The sequence below is a fragment of the Panicum hallii genome, chromosome 9 (assembly GCF_002211085.1).
Source record: "Panicum hallii strain FIL2 chromosome 9, PHallii_v3.1, whole genome shotgun sequence".
Lineage (NCBI taxonomy): Eukaryota > Viridiplantae > Streptophyta > Magnoliopsida > Poales > Poaceae > Panicum > Panicum hallii.
The window spans coordinates 4,106,098-4,126,172 of record NC_038050.1 but is presented as its reverse complement, the minus strand read 5'-3'; the positions used below and the strand labels follow the sequence as shown (position 1 = coordinate 4,126,172).

The window sequence follows — 20,075 nt, the reverse complement described above, 5'->3', positions numbered from 1 at the left end:
CAAAGCAGTCACAAATGTGTTTGAAAATGGTGTTGAACATAGGGAGTGCATGAGGCATTTAGTTAAGAATTTTCAAAAGAGATATTCTGGTGAAGTATTTTAAAGGCATTTGTGGCCTGCATCAAGGGTGTACAGAGCTGAGCTTTTTGAAGCACACTACAACACCATGAAGGAAGCATGTCCAGAGTCAATGAAATGGATTGAGGAAAATCACAAGCACTTTTGGGCAAGGAGTATGTTCTCTACCTATAGCAATGTCGACTATGTTACAAACAACATTGCAGAGGCATTCAACAATTGGATTAGAGATGAGAAATCACTTCCTGTCATTGATCTTATGGATAGGATTAGGCAGATGATAATGGAGAGATATTTCACAAGGGAAAGAATTGCTGAAAAGTTAACAGGAAAGATCCTTAAGACTGTTGTCAAAGAAATGAATGACAAGAGTAGGAATTTGAATTACAAGCTGCACAAAAGTCATCCATTTATTGGTGAAGTGAGTGGAGTTGACAAAGATCTAAAAGTTTGGAGGCACATTGTCGATCTGAAAGCTCATTAATGCTCCTGTCGGAAATGGCAGATGAGAGGCATACCTTGCTCACATGCTATCAGCTACATTTGTTCTCGGAGAGAGTTAGACCTAGAGGATTTTGTAAGCCCATATTATTCAGTTCAGATGTTTAAGGCAGCTTATGCTACTTGGGTGCCAGGATTGCCTGACAAGAGCATTTGGAAGAAGGTGAACATGGGATTCAAATTGCTGCCTCCCATACTAAAGAGAGCTGCTGGTAGGCCAAGGACTAGGAGGTATAAAGGTGTCGAAGAAGGTGGTTCAACCAAAAGGAGGGCTAAGTGCAAAAGATGTCAAGGGTTTGGACACTTGCAAAAAACTTGTAATGAACCTGTAGCTGATCCAGATGCTCCTCCTCCTGCACCACCCAAGCCAAAGCGTGCAAGGAAGAAGCCAAAGAAGATCCATGTCACTACAGCCCCTGAAGCATCTAAAGATGGTCCTGCTGCACCTACCAAGTTAAGGAAGAAAATTAAAAAAGTGCATGTTACCACTGATGTATCTAAAGATGGCCCTGCTGCACCTACCAAGTCAAGGAAAAAAAACTAAAAAAGTGGTTGCTGCATCTCAAACATCTAAAGCTGTCCCTGCTGCATCTAATGCTCCTGAAGCATCTATGTGAGTGTTGTTCTTTAATGGAATTATTGTTCTTTTGTTTCATGAAATTATTGGTGCTGTTTTATGAAATTATAACACTGACAATTTTTTTAGAAAAACACCCCAACGTCAAGTACCTTCACTGGACCATCAAGAAATAGGCTTGACAACTAGCCCTGCAAGTCCTCTTACAAGGGCGAGGAAGGCACTACTACTGGCCACAAACCATCAAGAAGTGGACTTGACAACTAGTCCTGGATCTCCTCTAACTAGGGCGAAGAAGGCACTGCTGTTGCGCAAATAAAATTGAAGTGCATGTGCTGTTTACGTTTTTCTTTTGATTATGGCTGAACTTGTATGGCTTATCATGTATGGCTTTAGAACCTTATTATGGCTGCTAGCATGTATGAACTTTTAGCCTTGCAATGCCTCCTAAATGTATTAATATTAGCCCTTTAATGGCTCTGCCACATGCACAGCTCCTGCGGCTATTCCGTTGTTTCAGTATAAACAGGACAAGCCCTTTTTATTTTTTTTCCTTTTAATTAGAAGAACAAGCCTTATTCAAGCTGAACAGCTATGGAGCACCAAAAACTTGATAGGGCTGCATGTATTGACATTTACAACTACGAATATTTGATTGGACTCGACAGTACTGAACTGGAGGCTACATGCTTCCTATTGCTCGTTTGTTTCCAGTTACAACAGTGGTTGTCCATTTGAACAATGCATGTGTGGAGTGCACTGCAATGCTCCCGAGGAAGCTCCAGACGGACAGACAAAACCACTATATCATCTTCATTTCTGCAATAGTTTCATATAGATTGATGAGTTCTAAAACTTTTTATTCGCTAGGGAAAAAAACTAGACAAACTTTATTATGTCTTGTATGAAAGAGTGACCTGTGCAAAAAAAATTAACATTGTAGAGTGTCTAGGAGTAAAATTACCTTTACTTGTGAGCAGCCTACCATTGCAAGGGTATTTTGGTCAGCTCACTCCTTTTCTCTATCCTCCCAACCAGGAAATGCATATTATACTCGCTGCAGTGTCTATTGGTAAAATTGCACGCTTAAAAGGTGTCCAGCAGCAAAGGCAAGATTGAGTGATGTCCTATGGCAAAAAACGACGTTGTAGAGTGTCCCGTGGCAAAAATCCCCGAGATTTTTTCATGGCGTGCACGGGCCTCCCAAAAGGCAATAGGCCCGGTTCTGGTTCAGAAGCTTTATTCCTCTGTTGTCCTCCACCACACACTGCCTCCTCAGTCCCCTCAGTCGTCGCTGACGAGCAAACACACCGCCACCGAAGGATAATCGCGTCGCGTGAGCTCCAAAAAGAAACTCCTCGTCTCAGACTCTCAGTTATGTTTGACTATCAGCTATCACTTGGCTCCTTTGTCCACATGCCAGCGTAAGCACCAAGCGGCGTGCACATCCTAATCCAGCGATCGAGTTGCAGCACGTTTTCCAATGCAGAAACACGCGAGAGAGACTGAAGAAGCAACATTTTCAAGCAAATTGAGAGACCGGCCCTTTTTTTTTGTCTAAAAGGAACAAGGGCTGACAAATCCTTCAATTTTTAAGTGACGATCGTGTCATATAAAAACAGTTGTTATAGTCTATGCCACCCTATTCTATTGTCCAGCACTACGTCAGTGCTCGATCTTGTTCGGCTCGGATATCGCTCGCTCGTCCTCTAATCTCCGTTTCGCACCAGCAGCGGCGCCAGCCTATAAGAACCTTCGTGCCAACGAGCGGCCGGCCTGGAGACACGGGTGCGGACACATGTCGCGTCGCCGCCGGCGGGGGTTAAAAGCCCCGTCCGGCGAGCAGCCTCGCCGCTGCTTCCGCTGTCACGCCACCCGGTGACGCCGCCGCGCGGGAATCCATTGCCGTGATCCGCTTGGCCGGCCTCGACCGCTCACCTCACCCCGCAACAAAGCGCAGGCGGCCGGACGGAGACCCTCCCTGCGCCGCAACGGCGGCGGCGAATCCGCCGCTGCCAGAGCCGGCAGCCTCGCGGGTCCACCTTTCGCGGGCGGCCACTCCCGCAACCTTGCTTGTCGGCATCGGCTGATCGACGGTCGATCGGGAGAAGTAAAGCTAGCGGAGAACCTTAAAATCAAAAGGCCGGGCGAGCGCACGAGATCCGCGCTGAAATCTTTGCTTTCGCCGATGGTTCCAATCAAGCCTTTGGCCTACCTATCTGGACGTTACATGTAAAAGAAAGAAAGAGGGAGAAAAAAAAAGCAGCCTTTTTTCTGCTCCTGGTCCAAAGGCCAAAGCTATAGCTCGCCCTCGCATGGCTGCCGAGGGAGCAGGAGCACCCCATGTGTGACCTTCCATCCATGTTCCACCCACTACCGGTCTCGCGCGTGCCTTTGCGGCAGCTGGTTGGGTTCAGCCGTAGGCGATAGAATTCGCTTGGAAAAGAGGGGGTAGAATTCGGCCTGGATGGATGATCTCTTCTCGTCTCTTCCTTTTTTTTCCAACGATGGAGTTCTTATCCAGAGATTAAAGAGAGGTTCGTAGCGCCTCCTGGAGTCTGGTGCTGAGTGAGTGTAGTGGCAGGGTCAACGCTTTGTGTTTGTGCACGCCCCCAAAATGCTGGAATAAAGATTTGGAGCGGATAAGACGAATGTCGTGTGAAAATTGGCCACGGACCTGTTTAGTATTTGGGGGAAAAAAAACACTCTCAGATCAGCAGCCGGCTTTTGGCTGGTGGTTTTGTTTGAATCAGAATTCAAAAGCACTTAAATTTCTCAGTGGTTGGGTTGTAAACTTGTAACTACATTTTACACGAGACACGCAATTTTCTTCAGTTAAGGAAGATTCTCTTAGAGAAAGGAAAAAAGGAGAATATTTTGTCGTTCAACAAAAGCACATTTTCGATGGAATCAAGGTGCGACAGCCATCGCCTCTAAATTCTGGTGAGATCCAGCCCAGTTACGCTCAAAGCCAGACGCTAAACACCCGGAATAATTCCAAAGCGCGTGTGCAGCTGCATCTTTCAAAATGATCAGATCTCATAATTTGCATCTTTCGCTTTACATTGCGTACTTCACCATCAGTTCTTTCCAGATGCTGTCTCTCCATTATTCACTGCTCTTTTCAGTTTTCAGACAGTGTACGTACTTGAGAGTTGTGATCAACCCCTTTGTGTCCCTGCCGATGAGTACTCTCTTGGTCCAGGCGTGGCGGCCTTCGAGTCGGCGATCAGAGCGAGACGCTCGCGATGAGTGCGCCGCGTTAAGCCACGTGTCCGGAGATTGCTCGGGCGATAGCTCAAAGGGTGGTTTCGTGACTTTGGTCGACAGGTCAGGTGAAGCAAGACGGCAGACTAAAGTGATGGTCTGATGGAGCTTAGGCTGACGGCAGGGGAAACGTTGGCGATCGAAAGCTAAAGGGAGTCTCCCAACTTCCCACTGATTCCATGGACCGGAAAGAATGCCTTGTTTACTTGATCTCTCATGCAATGCAAGCAAGCACTAGGCACTAGCTACAAGACTGCAGCACAGAGTTGATTTTTTTTTGTGTAATCCACTCGGTAGAGCTATCATCTCCTTGCATGTCGTCATGGGCCTCACGATCGGTGTGCGTAGCTGCTGCTTGTCGTGGAGTACATGTGGTCGGTTCTAGTATACAATAGCTAGCGCGTGATTTGAATGCCTTTGTATGAGGCGTGCTGATCTTTTCAGGTTCTGCATCTCAGCATATGGCTAGAGTACTCAGTTTATACGGCGGCTTATACTCTTGGTAATGTGTAATGCCGGCGGCATGTTTAGTCGTCACTTGGTTGCATGTTCTCCTTTTAAGTTAGGTCGGTCGCAGGAAATTAAACTGGCAAATCAATGGAGTAACTTTTACGGCAGAATGAGATGTCAAGAATTCAACCTTCCTTTCTTTTTATTTTGTTAGAATATTTAGGCTAAACCTATTTATTTGAATGATAAATTAAGATTTAAAAGATGCACGAGTTAATGCTGAGGAGTTATGAGGTGGTTAATACCATATGGGTAATTGAGGAGAGTAATGGATGAATTGTAATCGGTGATTAAAACAAAAAATTGATGATTGGTTAATGGTGCGAATTGATAGCCATTGTTGTCTCCATATTCATACACACCTCAACACTTAGCCACTCATGTACTCCTGTTTAGGAGATCTCTCCCTCGTTTTATGTTGTTTGCTTTGCATATTCATCGCTAGCGCTGCGAACACAGTCCTAGCGAGAGCAGGTCTTCGAAACGCTGCACGCTGAAGGTCCTGCACGGGATAGCGGGCAATCAGGTTTTTGGAAGAGTTTTTATGCGACTGCTCACTTGCTTCCCGAACGACTACTTCATCTATATCCTGGTGGCCCAAACGACTACTTCATTCTCAAGCCATACAACTACTTCCTGGCCTGGTGGTCGTAGATGTGCTCCCCAAGTGAACATCAAGATCGTCTCGACTGCTTCCCGAAGGCCATCTACGCTGCATCGACTTAATTCGGCTATATCGAACAACTCAGACCTACACAATATTCAACCTTAGGAATGGTGCACCTAGTACCTCCAGTACCTGTCCCGCCCTGGGGTACATTATAAACCATCTCTGATTTATTCTCTTGTTCGTGTTAGTTAGTGGAATTAACACAAACATAACCACATGCTTTGTAATCACAAGGTCACTAATTTACATCATGGAATAGCTAGTAATATTTGAAATTAAAATATTCATAAATATCTAACAAATTTTTCCCTAGTCTAGTCTAGGAAAACTTAAGGCAAAACTCTTGCAATCGTTTCAAAAAAGTAAATACAAATATTTCAGCATTTTTGACCTTTTATTGTTCTTTGTAAGCTTGCGTTGGCGGTTGCGAGTATGCATTATGACATTGTGGCTGTTTTTTTCCTAGAAAATAATATTGTCCTAGGCGGATGCTCGTATTCACGCGAACACATGCACGTGGCCCATCTATATTTTATATGAGCGTCTCTAGGAGACTGGACCAACAAAGTATGAGATTTACGATTTCACCACATATATCTCATTGCTAGAATGTTAACATTGTAAAAAAAAAGTAGCGTCACCAATTTCAGAAGGAAAATACGAACACCTGTACTAAAAACTAACCAGCTAAACTACACTCGATTTGTCCATAGTCGTCACTGTTATACCAAGCTACTGTATACGTTTGAGTTGGTTCCAAGTGAGCGTAGTTCACTGGTAATTATGACAACTTGGCACGGTCGTATTTTTCTAAATTTATTTCAGAATTTAAAAGGCACTGTTCTTTCAGTGGTAGGTCATGTACCCGTCGACAGCGAGGCATCTGTGGTAATTTCGTCAATCTCGAGAATCTGCTGCTTCATTCTCTCAAAAATGTTCATAAGGGTAGAGTTGCATACGTGTATTCATAGAGGTGAATACGCGTACGTGTATGTGAGCATCTGCGAGTGTACTGTATTTTGAAAAAAAAACATGCGTTTGTTTGGAACTTAGGCATTTTATCACAAACATTTTATTTTGCGTAAAGATTAAGTGCGACATCAAATCTTAACGTTTGGCTATCTACTTATTTGAAGTAATTGTTTTTTTTTGCGAATATTTGAACTAATTGCTGGTCGTGGTTTGTGAAGCGTATAGCGGTGTGAACGCTGAACCATTTTTGTGTGCTGAGATGTGCAATTCAATTGACCGGAGCAAGTTCGCTAGGATATATAATTCTAATCTAAAAAAGTAAAAGGAACGCTAGCATGAACCGATTTTATTGGTGAACCGTGACTGAAAGTTTAGGATTGAGATATGAAACGAGCGTGCTTGTGTTAGGAACATAATATATGCCAAACTAATTCCTCGACACCTTATAGAGCTGCATCATATTTCCATCGTTAAGTAAGAGCGTACAAGTATAGTTTGGTACGTGACAAAAACGAATTCCTTCCTCGAGATCGAACGTGTGTGAAACGAACGTACGCGAGTGTGGATAAAAAGATGAAAGGCGAAGGCCGGTATGCATCGTCTTTCCGAACCTACGGAGCTTTTCGTAAAGCAACCGCACCATGCATGCATATACGTGTGCTGCCGCTACATAGATGCATCTATTCGCAAGGCAGGTCTAGCTAGCGTGTCACAATTTGAAATGTTACACCACTCGACGCTCCAAAAGGAAGCGGTGCATCTCGATGTGATCACCATATGTTTTCAAGAAGACGTCCCGAACCGTGCCGAACAAGTGTCGTGACGGATCCGGAAAGGATCCAAGCTAACATTTCGTCCCACGTGCTAGAAGATACTCGTGTGAAGCTCGATCGATCATGTCGATCCCCGTCGCACTCGCTTGCTTTATTAGCTCTCGTCCGATCCATACGCTCTTGGTCTTGGATATATGGATGTGCATGCGGTCGCTCCAATTACTGCCTGATCCAGACAGCTCCGACAGCAACGGAGGCGATCGACACGACTGGCTTATTTACCGTTAACCCACACGCCAGCGGCCAGCTTATCATAAGATCATCATCAAACTAGCTAGGCTACTCCACTAAGCAGTCATGCTCGCTCTCATGGACCATGCTTGCTCGATGAGTTAGCAGGTCGTCGTAGCAGCATGTGTTGGAGAGGCGCCGATGCATGCATGGACGGCCAGTCACCACCCACGCAGAGTCGCACCGCACGTACGCATCGATCGGTCACCGTCGAACTAGACAAAGGGTGGCGCCAGCTTTAAGATACGTGTACCGACCGCTCCGGCACACGCGTAGCCATGTCGCGCTCGGGGCTCATCTCTGATCACGCACAGCGTCCTCGTCGCACGCGGCGAGAGAATTTGGCATGTGTGGCGCAAGCCCGCGTGGCCTAGCTCGCGACGGATCCGCACACGTACGCCGCCCCGCCGCTGTGCCGCGCGCGCCGAGGTGGCGCGCCCGCGCGCCGCGAGCTCCGGCCAGCCGCCACGCAGGATGCAGGTGGCCCCAGCTGACAGTCTAGGGTAGTATGGTCGCCGGCGGTCGGGCCCGCCGCAGCGGCGCCGGAGACGGGCAGCCGGCACGTGTGCGCCTCGACGTGCCGGGAGGCCGGAGGCGATCGAGCACCATTCCTTCGCGGCTAAGCTACACCGCGCGCCCCGGCCCCGGCGTACGTGGGTCCTCCTCACGTCGCACCAACCAGATCGGGCACTCAGGGGAAGAAAGGCGTGCCCGCACCGGGGCGCCCGGCGCGGCCGCTCCATCGACGCCGTCGGTTCCGGATTCTGAGACCGTCCTGCGCCGTCGGATGGCTGGGGGCGCCGGTGCGAATATACCGTGCGGGCGGTTGAACCTTTCGTCGCCACGAGTAAAGCGGAGGGTCAGTGGAAAAAAAGGAAAGGTACCAGCCACCCGGGAAGGAAGACACCCCACGTAACGGTGGGCCCGGAATGGTGGCGGGGCCCACCTCGCGAGGTCTGAGGCCTCCGGAGGGTCGAGGGGGTGGCCTGTGCCTCTATAAATAGCGGCCGTTTCCTCATCGTTCTTCCCTTTTCCCCGATTCTCTACTCGCCCCCCTTAGTTTTCTGGAAATTCTGCGGCGGTTTTCCGTAGTGGTGGAAGGCTGCAACTGCAAAGCGAGGAGATGCTGTCCGTGCAGGAAGCCCTTGACCTTGACTTCGCTGCCGCGTCGTCCAGCTGCGGCGCGCGGGACATGGGCATGGACATTATCACGTGCGGGTTCACGCCGTGGGGGCCCGACTCGTGCCCTAGCCTGGACCAGGTGATGGCGTCGAGGACGGCCGCGGCGGAGCCGCCGCCGCGGGAGGAGGAGGCCGAGGTGGCGGACGAGGAGGAGGAGCGGCGGCAGCGGCGCAAGGAGTCCAACCGGCTGTCGGCGCGGCGGTCGCGCGAGCGAAAGCAGCAGCGGCTGGAGGAGCTCCGCGGCACGGCGGCGCGGCTCCGCGCCGAGAAGCAGGCGCTGGAGGAGCGGCTGCGGGCCCTGACGCGGCACGGCCTCGCGGTGTGCCGCCAGAACGCGCGGCTCCGCGCCGAGGCCGACGCGCTCGCGCGCCGCCTCCGCGAGGCGCGCAGGCTCCTCGCGCTGCGCCGGTTCATCGCGGGGCACGCCCTTCCCACGCCGATGATGATGCCGCCGCCGCTGCAGCAGCACCAGCAGGCCGCCGGTGTCGCGCCGGGCGCACCCCTGGGGCTCACCTCGCTCATGACGTAGGAGGACCGCCGGCATATATAGCACGGACTCCCCGATCCTCCCGCCTCTCATCGGATTCTCTCGGTCACGGGCGGAAGTTTTGGCACGGACGGACGGACTTGCGCACGCGTTGTGGTGATGATGAACTGGTCTGGGGCGGGACATACACTAGTGCTAGTACTAGGCTGCATGCTATCTGCTATACTACTACAAGTACAACTAAAGGGGGTCCCGTTTGACGTGTCAATTGCATGATTAGGTGCTGCGCATGCATGGATCTTGATGTAAATTAAAGTGCAAAAAATTATTTCACTGGGCGAGCCACTGACCCAACGGTCACGTACAGGGCCGGGGGTTCTTGTTTTAAACTCGAGCTCGACCGACAGCTCGTCGATCTTGGCATGCGGCCGTTTGCACTGTACTAGAGGGCATGGCCGGATACTATACAGCACCGCGTGCGAAGAACAGGGGCGGAAAGCTCCTTTGGCGAGCCAGGTAACGTGAGCCACATATAAGAGCTAGCTCGGCGATGCGGGGCCCGCCCGCCACGATCCTCGGTGCGTACTCGGTGCGTCGACGGCCGGACGACGACACCAACCGTTCGCCGGTGCCCCCGGTAGGGCTCGCGTGTCGCACAAAGGCGCGCACGCGTAGCAGGCTAGCAGCAGGCCGCTAACAGAGATGATGTCGCCTGCAAGCCTGGGCCGTATCATTTGGCGGGCCGACTCGCGAGCAGTTTCGCTGAGTGAGCCCGTCCCAACACGACCTGTGCGAGCGGGCCTAAACCGACGGCCCACCTCAGAAAAAAAAACATCCTGAAAAGAAGCTACTGCTGCGATCGCAGTTGATTGCGTATCGCCAATTCGCCATGGAGGCGGTTTACCGCTCGCTCGCTCGGATAAGGATGGGCATGGTTCGGTTCGAACCCTCGTCTCCACCGGCAGCGGCGTCATCCGAGTAGAAGAAGCAAGGAAAAAAAAAGATTGTGGAGTGGAAGGACATGAGAATTCTAATTTGGAGGATAGTGTGGATGGCTCAGGATTGGCAAATTCCGTGTCCCCCGGGTGTCAAGGAAGCTCTCCTGGCTTTCATTTCCAACTTAAAAAGACCTGTCAAGAAGACGACCGACCACCAAGACTAACAATTGGGTCTACGTGAAGAGGAACCGTGCTTCCTCGTGCTCCAGTGACCCAGATGGAGAACCGCTGGACATGACATCCTGGAGCGCCCGGCTGAAGGAGATGGAGCAGACCTTAGTTGCCTGATGACCGTTGTGTTCTCTGTGTCAATTGCTTTTGCTGTTCTGTCATGTCTAAGTAGCTGGTGGCTTGGCTTGTAATAATCGTCTTGGTTTCGTTTGGATGTCGGTTAGGAACTGATGTCGCAGAACTCTGTATGAAACATCTGCTGTCTTAGTAAGACGGGGCTCTGGCCCTAAAACTCTAAAAAAAGAAAAAAAAATGAATTGCTGAGAGCAGCGAGAGATGAAGATTGGTTTTTCTACTGGTTGATCAGGGTAAAATTGCAGAGGCTTGGTGCAGATCGTTTTGTTCCAATCTGCGAAACCTAGCCCCTTTTTTTGTAGAATTGCTGAAACCTTTGATTTTGTTGAGCTTGCAAGAAGCTCTGGGAAATATATTTGGTGGGGACCATCTCCCCCCTGTTACCCCTAAAAAAACAGGTTGATCATGACTGAGGACAGTTATGCTTCCTGCTCGATTTGTTTACAAGGCGAGTGGTGATTAATTTGGCAATGCGTCATTAGCCAGGCCGTGTTCGTGCCGTCGTGCCAACTCGTGCCTCCCAGCAGCAGCAAGTTGAGTGCGTGAAGCGCACCAGCACCACCACCGCGCTGGGGCCCACAGAGGCGGTTGGTGAGCGGGGGGCGGACCGGACCACGCGGCTCCCCGGACCCGGGCCCACGGCGCAGCGACCCCATGCGACCGGATTGAATCGCCTCGGCTCGGCCTGGGTTTGGTGGGTGCGGTCGCTGTCCTCCACCCAACCCACCCGCCGCCGCCGGGGATATAAATGGGCCGGCGCCAGGCCCAGCACGGCGTGCGCTGCGGCCGGGTCGGATCTGAGACGAGCATTCCAACTCATTACCATCTCATCATCATCCCCGCACACCCCCGCCTCCTCCCTCCGCTGGATCGGATCGGATCCGCTCGACCACCCTGCGCCGCCGCCGCAGGTGAGCGTCCCCGCCCGCCCCGTCTCTCTCGCCGCCGATCTGCTCCACGTTAGGGTCGATGCTCTCTCTCTCTCTCTCTCTCTCTCTCTCTCTCTCTCTCGCCGTAGGGTTTTGTTTTGTACTATCTTGTTCCAGGAGCAGAGGGGGCAATGGTCCACCTGGTTGCTTCCAAGCTCGGCTCGGATGGTAGGCTTGTTTACGCACGCCTTGCGCATTTCCAGCCACCAGCGCACAATATTGCGGCTTCCATGATAGTTTTCCTTTTCTGGTTTTATCCGTGCCGCGAAATGTTTTTCTTTTTCTTGTGCTAATCCGATTGTTAGAGAGATGGGTTTCGTTCCTACCCACCTGTTTGGAACGGTAGTGACTGCTGCTTGTCGCTTATGGAGTTCTTGTCGTGAAAAGGAAAGTTTCAGCACGTGGTTGGATCAAATGATCTCCTTGAAATCCCATCCGTGTTTAGGAAAAATTCATGCCATCCGTATTTCGGGAAAGTTTCATGCCTCCGAGTCAGCATGCTTTAATCTTAAAAATTTGCCGGAAACTGCTTCGGAGTTCTTTTTACTGTAGACTGTAAAGGTTGCTGCAGAAATGATAGTTATGCTGATTTTACTTAGTTGTCTTATGATGATCTAGGAACAAACACCATGCTCTAAACCCTTTTTGCTAGGCAAGCTGCACATGCTGCTCTAGGATTTCAGAGGTTTTCTTTCTGCATGCTGTTAAAAATTTGGAGCTACTGCTTCTTTCTATTACCATGTTCCATGAGGTTTCTTCATAGGTATTACTTTTTTTTTGGTCCTACAGTAGGTGGGGGGAAGCATATTTTGGTAATTATTTTGTTCCTAGGATCTCATTGGACAATTTGTTATTCTTATGCTGATTCGGTCTGAGACTTGGTAGATTCCTTGTGCCTTGCCCCCACTAGTAACGCATATGAACCATACTCTTGTGCGGGGGGATCAGAAATGCTGAACTTTTTATTGGAGGAATTTAGTTGACTTTGCATGACGAGTCTCTCAGCCTGCAGCGTGTGGTCTTGTTATGTGCCAACAAAATAGAAGGTTTTCTTGACCACAGGATACAAAGATGCCCTTTTTGTGCTTTATTTATTAGCCTAACTTTTCTTTTTTACTATTGTCTTTTACTCAATGAGACAATTAGACAAATTCTGATAAAGTAATTTTGCCTAAAAGGAGTAAGGTGTTTCCTGGAATCAGGGTTATCCTGCCAGTGTGCTATATACCTGGACAAATTGTTTGGTTATTAATCTTGTATATACGAGCAAACCAATCTTGGTTTTGTCGACCATGCAATTATTTTGATAACGATAATTCTTACTTTGCCTGAGCCATTTTGTCTACCATACTCTCTGCAACTAAGCATTTGTATTGTCTGCTGCAGATCAGAGAAGATGGCCGCAGTTGACACATTCCTCTTCACCTCGGAGTCTGTGAATGAGGGACACCCTGACAAGCTCTGCGACCAGGTCTCAGATGCTATTCTTGACGCTTGCCTTGCTGAGGACCCTGACAGCAAGGTTGCTTGCGAGACCTGCACCAAGACTAACATGGTCATGGTTTTTGGTGAGATCACCACCAAGGCCAACGTTGACTACGAGAAGATTGTCAGGGACACCTGCCGCAACATCGGTTTCGTGTCTGCAGATGTCGGGCTTGATGCGGACCACTGCAAGGTGCTTGTGAACATTGAGCAGCAGTCCCCTGATATTGCTCAGGGTGTGCATGGCCACTTCACAAAGTGCCCTGAGGAGATTGGAGCTGGTGACCAGGGACACATGTTCGGGTATGCAACTGATGAGACCCCAGAGCTGATGCCCCTCAGCCATGTCCTTGCCACCAAGCTTGGTGCTCGTCTCACTGAGGTGCGCAAGAACGGGACCTGCCCCTGGCTCAGGCCTGATGGGAAGACCCAGGTGACTGTTGAATACCGCAACGAGGGTGGTGCCATGGTCCCCATCCGCGTCCACACTGTCCTCATCTCTACCCAGCATGACGAGACAGTCACCAATGATGAGATTGCTGCTGACCTCAAGGAGCATGTCATCAAGCCTGTCATCCCTGAGCAGTACCTTGATGAGAAGACCATCTTCCACCTGAACCCATCTGGTCGCTTTGTCATCGGTGGACCTCATGGTGATGCTGGTCTTACTGGCCGGAAGATCATCATTGACACCTATGGTGGCTGGGGAGCCCATGGTGGTGGCGCTTTCTCTGGCAAGGACCCAACCAAAGTCGACAGAAGTGGAGCCTACATTGCAAGGCAGGCTGCCAAGAGCATTGTTGCTAACGGCCTGGCTCGCCGCGCTATTGTCCAGGTCTCCTATGCCATTGGTGTGCCTGAGCCGCTCTCTGTGTTTGTCGACACATACGGTACTGGCATGATCCCTGACAAGGAGATTCTCAAGATTGTGAAGGAGAACTTTGACTTCAGGCCTGGCATGATCATCATCAATCTTGACCTCAAGAAAGGCGGCAACGGGCGTTACCTCAAGACAGCAGCCTATGGTCACTTCGGAAGGGACGACTCTGACTTCACCTGGGAGGTGGTGAAGCCCCTCAAGTGGGAGAAGCCTTCTGCCTAAGGCGCCCTTCCAGAAGAAGCTTTTGGTCTGCTGTGCTTATCATGTGGCTTCTGTGTTGTGATTCTTGATCTGCCCCTTGCTATCATTTGTATTGTACTGTCCTAATAAGTGGTACTTGTGAGGGTATTACTGTGTCTTGTTATTTACGTAGAGGAGGATTTATTGTCTGCTATTTCTTCTTTCACTACTTATTATGTAATGGTCAACCAAAGAATGAAGCTACAGGTTACTTTGAGAAGAAATGGAACCTGCTGCTTTCTGGTTAGCTCGTCATGCTGTGGAGTGTGATTTCTTGAATAGTGCTGATGATCTCCATTGATGCTTATTGGTCAGTGCAAGTGTTTGGTTTAGCTGCATTATTATTGGTAGTATGTTTGGTGAAGCTGCAATGGCAGAGTGTGGGTTGAAGCTGCATCATGCTTTGTTAACTGAACATCTGGATTGAGTCCCTTTCATGTGTATGGTGACCTATGGATCGATGCTGCTCACCTGTTGCTTATTGGCATTGGGTGGTGGTTGGTGAGCAGCCAGAAAGGATTTAATGCCACAAACAGGTCAGAATACTTCCCAGGTTCAGGGGTCAATTACACTAACTACTCCAGGAGTGCAACTGTGCAGGTGCATCTCGGGTGAGCTGTGCATGTCAGTGACAGCTTACCTGAAACTCTGAATCTTCTCTCTTGGTTGAGCTATCTGAATCCTAACTCCCAAGTTATGTTTTGGCCGACACCCTCTGTACCTCTGCTGAAATTATGTACCCTGTTAGTTTTCTGCCTATGTGATCTGATAGTTCTGGCAGTCACGTCGAGGTCACCTTGTGCCTAAAATCTCTAGGAATCTGTGATGATTTTGATTGGGACTACCTAGGAGATGACAGGGCATGATGATCTGCAGAAGATTTTATCAAGCTGCTCCTGCAGGCTGCAGTGGCGGCGGGGGCGGCTACTCGTGTTGGATATGACCCAAACCAACTTTGCTGGACTTTGTTTATCACATGCCAAATCGCTAGAGATGCAACCGGACCGGCTTTCTGGTTCAGCCGTTCGGCCAACAGGCACTGCATGCCACACGTACGACAAGCTGAAACTGCAGGTCGACCTGGTCTAGACGTCTAGTCGACAACGTACGCCGCGCTGCTGACGGCAAAAATACTGGGTCTTCTGTTTCAAAAAAGAAAAATAATACGGGTCGTCGTCGCGCTTATGGACTTCAGACCCGGTCCACCAACAGAGTCCCTTCTCCAGATTCCGCGGAGACCCAGTCCACAAGTCCAACAGAATTCCCAACGATTCACGTCGGGCTCTTCTCAACCCAATCCACACGGGCCCAGAAAGAGAAGCGGAGTCCCGCCCCAACACGGGCCGCGTCCACTCCCCGCTCGCCCACTTAAACCTCCCGAGCCCAAACCCAACCAACCCTAGCGCAGCAGCCTTCCGCTCCTTTCGCCCACGCGCGCCGCTGTTTCGGAACCGAACCGCGCTCCCCTCCCTCCCCCTCACAAACCGCCCTCCTCCTTTGCCGGCAGCGGTCGACGCGCTCCTCGCCGTGATGGAGCAGGCGGAGCACGAGCCCCGGAAGCTCTTCGTCGGCGGCCTGCCGCGGTGCGGGGTCACTCAGGAGGGCCTGAGGGCCCACTTCGCCCGCTACGGGCACGTGGTGGAAGCGCTGGTGATGCAGTACCCGGACGGCATGGGCCGCGGCTTCGGCTTCATCGAGTTCCAGGATGAAGAGGCGGCGCTCAGGGCGCTCGACGCGAGGGAGACGGAAGCGCACGATGCTTTCTTCGGCCGAAAGGTGAGCCTTTTTTTTCCCGTTGTTGTCTGCGTTTAAAAATTGACCGCAAGGCATTGGGGCGGCCATGTTTGGTGTATTGATTACTGCGTGCACATAGAGCTTGTGGGTTAAGTAGATGCTAGGGTAGTGTCGGATCAATGTAAGTTCGCTTCCGAAAATTATGATGATTCGCCTGGCATACAGGATTAGATTGTTCTTTTGACTGCTGTAGGTTGCAGTGTGTGTAGAGAAAAGGCTGTCTATGTGAAATTGGGTGCTAACTTTTGTTCGGTTAGATGTCAAAATTGAAGCCTTTGGGGCTCGTTTGGTTGGGGGTAATTGGCGTAAGGGAATGGGAGTTCAGAAATATGAGACTAAAATTCTCTTGTTTGTTTCATGGGAGGGGGAGTTTATTTGGGATGGGAAAAGAGAGTTTAGAGACTCAAATCCCACCGATCTCTTCCCATGGGGAGGGGTGGGAATTGTGAGGGAATTCTGCTTTAAGATGAAAACAAAACAAATGATCTTAACCGTTCATCATGACTTATGATATGATTTCCCACGTCAAAACCCACATACCAAACAGAGGATATGAATTCCCTCTCCAACTCCCTCCCTTAATTCCCTCCACGAACCAAACAAAGAATTGGGACTACAAATCAAACTCCCAAGTGAATTCTCTCCGTCAACTCCCACCACTAATTCCCATGCCCCTTCCTATTCAGTTGCCAAACACACCCTTAGGTTATTTGAGTAGTACATTCAGAACCAGAGCGAGCCTTCATGAAGAATATGCAAGTGGAAGAGGATTGTTTCCTTCTCCTCAAATCGTTGGTTCTTGTATGCTTGTCTCCAGTGCAGGGTGACCAACTGTATGTGAAACCCTTTTGTTTGGGTTCACCCTTTTTTTTGGTTGTACTGGTCCAAAGGTTTGAATTCTTGTTGATATGGTATCTGTAAGACAGAAGTGCAAAGCGCCGCAGCTTTTCTATTGTACAGAGTTCTACCTCCATTCCTTGTATATATTGTATATGTAGTGAGAATGTGCAATGCATCACATGTTTTCAACTCATAAGAAGCAAATTTTGCAATTCTGATTTTCAAAGAATAGATAATTGTTGATGACTTTATACATTTTGTAGGAAGTATGGTTAATTGTGATGGTTACTCCACTATAGATCTATTGTGCTGTTCTCTCTGCAGTGTGACTTGCATATTCATTTAATCAAAGAAATCTCAGTGGTACTGAATTCCTGCATAGTTTATGGCTTAATAATGGTAATAGTATATAGCTGAGAAGAACATCAATGTGGTGTTTTTTGGCTATTGCAAAACTTATTTTGATCTAATCAGTCGAGTTCCATTCTTTTTTGTTACAATCCTATCATTTATTTACTGATAACCTTGAATGCTGTGGCTTCTGCACAATTTCTGTCCCAACATGACAAAATCCACTACTGTGTTTCTTGTTCCCCCAAAATATCATTTCTGTTTTTTTTTATCATGCGTTTGATGTTGGTAATGTATAGGTTGATGTGAAGAAAGCAGAGAAGAAACAAGGAACCCGATCCGCGCCGACTCAGAGCAGTTCATATAAACGGGATGCTGATCCAAAGAAGATCTTTGTGGGTGGGTTAGGTGACAGGATCACCAGAGATGACCTGTCAGGTTACTTTGAGAAGTTTGGGACAATAACTGATGCTGTTGTGTGTCATGATAAACTAACAAGAAAGGCAAGGGGCTTTGGATTTGTGACATTTGATTCCCAGGAAGCTGCGGACAAGGTTTTGGAGAACCGGTTTCACCACTTGAAGGGAACAAAGGTGGAAACAACTCATGCTAAACCAAGAAGTTCAATGGACGGTGGGGGCTGGGGTCACAGGAGCCCTGCTAATGACTATGGTGGAATGTACTCACCCCACAACGGACCATTTGTCCCTTGCAATGGCCCTTATCTGGTTCCATATCCATATCCATACCTCTACGCATCACCTGGAATGATGAATTATGGGTACGTGATGAATCAAATAGGCACCTCAAATGATACTGGTATGATAGTAATGCGGCCCCCTCCCACGATGTATGCACATTATGGAAGTTCATATGGACATGATGCTGCCAATTTGAAACTTCAAAGTGATAGCGGAGTGATGGGAAATCAGCCTTCCGCTGGCTTGAAATCAGATCCAGCGAAGCCAGATTCCAACTTACCGGTAATTGCTCCTTGATCAACTGCTGATTAAGCCTTCCGTTTAATGCATATCCTTTTCCATGCATATGGCTTGTGTACCCTCACGTGGCAACACTCGTTGATTTTGCTCCTCGTGTGCAGTAAGGATGCTAATGTCACAACACCGGTGACGCTTCACCACAACATTTTGTCCGGGAACTCTAGGCAGCTGTGAAGACTGGAGCTCTGACGTCTCACCGTGAATCGTTTTACTTGCCCGTATTCTTTGTTCGCACCATGTACATTGAGCCCAAGCAAACGGGGGGAAATCAACCTCTGTGCCACCTATCGCATATTCACCATGCTCGAATTCTGTTACCGTTGCCATGACAGTTTACTTTGGATTAATACATTCATGTTTGCTTATTCGTTTGGTACTGAAACATCACTGATCCGAGCAAGGTTTTTTTGGTGGTTGTGGTCAAATCTGATGCTGCTTGCTTGTCGAGTCTGGCTATTACATGCCGTTTCTGCAGTCCTGCCGGCTGGACACTACCGAGCGGTGTTTGGATCCAGTGCTAAACTTTAACGCATGCCGTATCGACTATTTGATTACTAATTAATTATTAAATATAGATTAATTATAAAACTAATTATATAGATAGAGGCTATTTTGTGAGACAAATCTAATAAGTCTAATTAGTGCATCATTAGCGTATGTTTACTGTAACACCACATTATCCAATCATGAACTAATTAGGCTTAATAATAGATTCATCTCATAAATTAATGTGCAATTAGTTTTATAATTAATGTATATTTAATATACGTAATTAGTAATAAATATTTGATGTGATATGGGCTAAAGCTCAACCTGCAGCTCCTGCAACTCTGCACAAGAGCAGCTGCAGCGATCTTCAATCTTATTCAGTGGCGAGAGACAAATATACTGTTAACTCCAAAATTGTCCTGGTAGGATTCCTGCCATGCCAATCACACTCCTAATCTGGAGAGACAGGTGGCCGGAATTCTTGCTCGGCCCAAATCTCTGTATTGTTTGGCGTGCAGAGCGGGGGCCGGGCTGGGTGCTGTGCCCTGTTCTAGTGTTCGTCGTCGTCCTGGCCGTGGCCGGGCCTGTTTGCTCCTCTCTTCTTCTTTTTTGAAAGCATATTTGCTCGTCGCTTTGCTTGGCGTGCAATGCAGGGAGCCGTGAGCGAGGTGACCGCGTGACGAGATACTGGCAGAAGTGGAAGTCAAGCAGCAAGCAAGCAGTGGTGGTACCCGGAACCGGGCGGCCATGTGAAGGCCCACAGAAGCTCACGAAAGATGCTGGGGCTGGGAGCCAAGAGCAAGGCGATCCATGGTTGAGCGCTAGGCGAGTCCACCTAGGTCTATAGGCTGGAGCTGAGTGAGATAGAGAGAGAGTGACCGACCTGTGACCCCTCCGGTCAATCCTTGTCTCCCCCCGGCCCAGCTGCATGCACGCAAGGAACAAGAAGAGAGTTGCAGAAGGGGACGAAGGGTCCCGTCTCGTCTCGTCTCTCATTCAGTCGTCGTCGCCTCTCCTCTCGTGGTCATCGGGCCGCTGCGCATCGTCTCCTTTCACATGCTCTTATTACGCCCCCGAAATTGATGGTGCGGAAGGTTGGTGGGGTAGAGGACGCGACGGGGGATAGACGAGATGGGCGGCGTACGTGATGGATGGGCGACGGCCGCGGGCGCGTGGGTGACGCGGATGGAATGGAAGTGCCGGTTTGGTGGGGACTGGGACTGGGGAGGGAGCCGAGCGGCGGGGCGTCCGGACTCCGGCCGGCCGGGGCAGGCGGGCGACGCGACGGGACCCGAGCCCGACGCGACGGCGTGCTATCGAGTGCCGGCGCCGCGCGGGGGACGCGGGGTGCGACCGCCCCCCGGCAGTTTCTGATTGATTTGAGGCGCGCCTCTGCTCGCCGGTCAGGATGCTGCCTCCGCGCCTGGCGCTCCGCCGCGAATCGGGCTTCCCTG

General features: G+C 49.6%; 3 protein-coding genes across 3 annotated transcripts; all 3 read left to right on the top strand.

Moving 5' to 3' along the window:
• The first annotated feature begins 7,704 nt into the window (after window positions 1-7,704).
• Window positions 7,705-9,743, top strand: LOC112876874 (ocs element-binding factor 1-like). The gene has a single exon (XM_025941054.1). The coding sequence runs from the start codon at window positions 8,763-8,765 to the stop codon at window positions 9,348-9,350; it is 588 nt and encodes a 195-aa protein (XP_025796839.1). The 5' UTR covers window positions 7,705-8,762; the 3' UTR covers window positions 9,351-9,743.
• A 1,626-nt stretch (window positions 9,744-11,369) lies between these two features.
• On the top strand, window positions 11,370-14,401 carry LOC112875007 (S-adenosylmethionine synthase 1-like). Its single transcript, XM_025938664.1, has 2 exons — window positions 11,370-11,523; window positions 12,928-14,401. Exon 2 carries the CDS (start codon window positions 12,938-12,940, stop codon window positions 14,126-14,128), a length of 1,191 nt encoding a protein of 396 aa, XP_025794449.1. The 5' UTR covers window positions 11,370-11,523; window positions 12,928-12,937; the 3' UTR covers window positions 14,129-14,401.
• A 1,141-nt stretch (window positions 14,402-15,542) lies between these two features.
• LOC112875828 (RNA-binding protein Musashi homolog 2-like) lies at window positions 15,543-18,497 on the top strand. The gene is made up of 3 exons (XM_025939822.1): window positions 15,543-15,922; window positions 17,431-18,114; window positions 18,234-18,497. The coding sequence occupies exons 1-3, from the start codon at window positions 15,677-15,679 to the stop codon at window positions 18,234-18,236; spliced, it is 933 nt and encodes a 310-aa protein (XP_025795607.1). The 5' UTR covers window positions 15,543-15,676; the 3' UTR covers window positions 18,237-18,497.
• The last annotated feature ends 1,578 nt before the right edge of the window (window positions 18,498-20,075 follow it).